Source organism: Limulus polyphemus, unplaced genomic scaffold (genome assembly GCF_000517525.1).
Source record: "Limulus polyphemus unplaced genomic scaffold, Limulus_polyphemus-2.1.2 Scaffold12654, whole genome shotgun sequence".
NCBI classification, from domain to species: domain Eukaryota; kingdom Metazoa; phylum Arthropoda; class Merostomata; order Xiphosura; family Limulidae; genus Limulus; species Limulus polyphemus.
The window spans coordinates 3,744-7,267 of record NW_013678264.1 but is presented as its reverse complement, the minus strand read 5'-3'; the positions used below and the strand labels follow the sequence as shown (position 1 = coordinate 7,267).

At 35.8% G+C, this 3,524-nt stretch overlaps 1 protein-coding gene across 1 annotated transcript in view; it reads right to left on the bottom strand.

Moving 5' to 3' along the window:
* The window catches only part of LOC106477060 (agrin-like), a gene marked incomplete at both ends in the record, with an annotated part of 8,366 nt that overhangs the window by 2,263 nt on the left and 2,579 nt on the right, over nt 1-3,524 (bottom strand). Inside the window, one exon of the mRNA XM_013937662.2 lies at nt 3,020-3,232. Coding sequence (XP_013793116.2) covers nt 3,020-3,232 — 213 coding nt within the window. The remainder of the gene's footprint in view (nt 1-3,019; nt 3,233-3,524) is intronic.

The following is a 3,524-nucleotide window of genomic DNA, read 5'->3' as shown; positions in this document are numbered from 1 at the left end:
GTTCTTGTGGTTAATAACAAAACATTGATAATCTGAAACATTGTTTTGTGGTTAATAACAGAACGTCTGTGGTAAGTGTTCCTGATAAAGAACGTGGCCGTAGCTTACAGAGGAGTCTGTGGTAAGTGTTCCTGATGTTTCAGATTATATTCTGTTATTAATCACAAAACATTGATGTTTCAGATTATGTTCTGTTTTAACCACAAAACACTGATGTTTCAGATTATATTCTGTTTTAACCACAAAACATTGAAGTTTCAGATTATGTTCTGTTATTAACCACAAAACGTTGATGTTTCAGATTATATTCTGTTATTAACCACAAAACACTGAAGTTTCAGATTATATTCTGTTATTAGTAACTTTTTTTACTCTGACATTAACTCTTTTTGTAATGTCCTTGAAATGCGTGTTCCATGTTAAATTTGAAGTGAAGTTTAAGTTTATTCTTGAAGGTGATGTTAACGTCATTAAGTTTTAACTTTCATACTGGGTTTCAACAATCAGAAGATACGTTCATACTGGGTTTAACCAATCAGAAGATACGTTCATACTTGGTTTAACCAATCTTAAGATACGTTCATACTGGGTTTTACCAATCAGAAGATACGTTCATACTGAGTTTCACCAATCAGAAGATACGTTCATACTTGGTTTAACCAATCAGAAGATGCATTCATACTGGGTTTCACCAATCAGAAGATACGTTCATACTTGGTTTAACCAATCAGAAGATGCATTCATACTTGGTTTAACCAATCAGAAGATGCATTCATACTGGGTTTAAACAATCAGAAGATACGTTCATACTTGGTTTAACCAATCTTAAGATACGTTCATACTGGGTTTCACCAATCAGAAGATGCGTTCATACTTGGTTTAACCAATCAGAAGATGCATTCATACTGGGTTTCACCAATCAGAAGATGCATGCACTGTTTAACATTCAAATATAAAAACAGCTACATTAATGAAGCACATTCACACTGTTCAATAAGTCAGAAAGCATCAGTACCATGTGTACCGACCTATGGTACGCTGGTACTACCTAGTAGTATTTTATGTTTGTTGTTACAGGACAGCCATCTTGATGATGCACGCGCATCGACCGGCTATCACTGAACAGAGCATACATGATAAAGGGCCTTACAATAGAGACGTTACGTCCAGCTAATGATGTGCAGTAGCCCTCCTGTAATATTTTACTGGGAGGTAAATATATCTGGTGTGATAGAGAAACAGAACGGAACCTGACGGTGATCGATTTTAAGAAACGACATGACATAAACAAAACCTGGAAACAACGTCGTCTATTTCTCTGCAAGAACATGCTGATTTATTTTTAACTGGACAAATGTTTGAGATGGAGGTCTGTAATCGTAAACGTGGTTGTGTTTATATACTAGCGTATAGCCCGTCGAAAATGAGGGGGCAAGTACTACCATCCCCACCCCATATTATACCCTAACCTCACATTTCATAGCTAACTGAAATAAGAGGCAGAAAAGTGCAGTCGAGGCAGTGAAACGTTGGTAAATTCCTTTGTGAACCAATCAAAATTAAGATAATTCATGATACGAATTCGTGGCGTATTCATAGAATAATTATTGGTAAAAATCAGTTAAATTAACAACTTGTAATGTATAGAAAAACCAGTGTGTTTTGGTTACACTACGTTCCAACAATGGCTTTTATGTCATGTTGCTCAGCAACAAAAGTATAACCTAATATTGTTGTTGGTCTGTGTATTGAAAGTTTGAAATGAAATGTATAGACAACAAAACTGGAAAAATATTGGTTGATTTATTAATTTAGAGTCTCCGTTGATTAAAGAGGTTTATTTTTGTTATTAAAATCAAATAATAATTAATAAATGATTTAAGTTTAAAATTGAATCGATATTTTTACTTTCGTGATAAATGTTCTGCACTTGGCTCTAGACTAGGTAATAACAGAGTGAACACTCGCCAAATTTTTTATATTTTTGTTTAAGGAAGGCTCACGTTTCGAGCTAGCTGATTGTTAACTGCACGATATGACGAAGGTCCCTAGCTCAAAACGTGAGCCTTCTTTAAATGAAAATATAAATAAACTTGGCGAGTGTTCACCTTATTATTTAATTTTGATATCTTTGTCGCCTATGCAGTTTTATCTATATTGTTACGACAGCGGAAGTCATGTGACGCTAGTAACACATCATGAGCTTCTAGAAAATTCATGTCCGTTCGTGAAGCCTCGAGTGTTTACTAGATGTGCGATATTCTTGTATATAAGACTGCCAAGAACTGACGGCAACAATGGAATTGAATTGCAGACAGAGATAGAGACGACATTTGAGTCAAGCGCGTGAATCGTCCGTTGTGAATTATAGCGTTTGTTATAGCGTGACCGTGGAAATTAAGTGAATTTCAAAGTTGTATTGAGAAAGAATAAACTAGTTTTATTTAAGAAATAACTTGTATCGCTAAAGTTTCTTGGGGAAGAATTTTTACGGAAAATTAACAAACGAACAGAGACGTAACAATATGTTTCTAAGCTAGATGATCCGAACACTCACTACATGTATAAAGTTTCACGGCCACCCCCCCCCTTGCACCCCCCTCCCACTAAAATAGTAATGGGCAGACAGTAATCGAACTATTCTATCTGGATAAATCCATTTTGGCTTTCATGACTCCTCCTATTTCGAGAAATCAAGGGTGACGTTACGTTACACACAGAGGCTTTTAAATTGATTAGATGAGATCATTAACTGTTTGTAAGCATACCCACAGTTTGTCATCAAAACACCTGGGCTGAAAGCTAGTTTAATTGGTATGAAATTTCAGGTGTTCATAAAAAAGTATTTAATTGATTTCATATGCGTGAAAATATAAGATGTACGAGTTTCATTCCGCGATACAGAAGTCTTTAAATTGACATTTTCAGGAATATGTGGTGATACGTGACGAAGAGTATAAGTTATTATATTAATTAAAGCACAGAGCACCATAGAAACCACACGTGGTATATTACTTACCACACAGTCCTTCAAAGGCGACGCTAATCTCGGTTCGTTTTTCACAGGCTTCTTTCTTCAGCTTACAGAGATTGTTGTAAAGGATTCCATTGTTGCCACATACTGGTTGGAACTCTTCAGTACACGTTGGACATTCACAAACAGGAGTTCCGTTCTTCACAAAACACCTCGAACTGTACTGACAAGCAAAATCGTGACAAGGTCCCTGCTTATCTGAAGCATGAGTATACCTAAACAAAATAGCCGGAACAAACAAAGTATGTTCACCTAAATCAATAATAACAATCTACCGAGCATTTATCAGGCCACTCATGGAATACGGAAGTGCAGTAACATGTAACATGTCAGATAACCAATACAAGAAACTACAAATTTTACAAAACAGAGCAATTAAAATTGCACACAGACTGCCGAGCTACACACCTCAAGAATACCTACACAGCATTACCAAGTTACCAACAATCAAAGATCGCTTTACATAACTTGCTATGAAAGTTTACAGAAT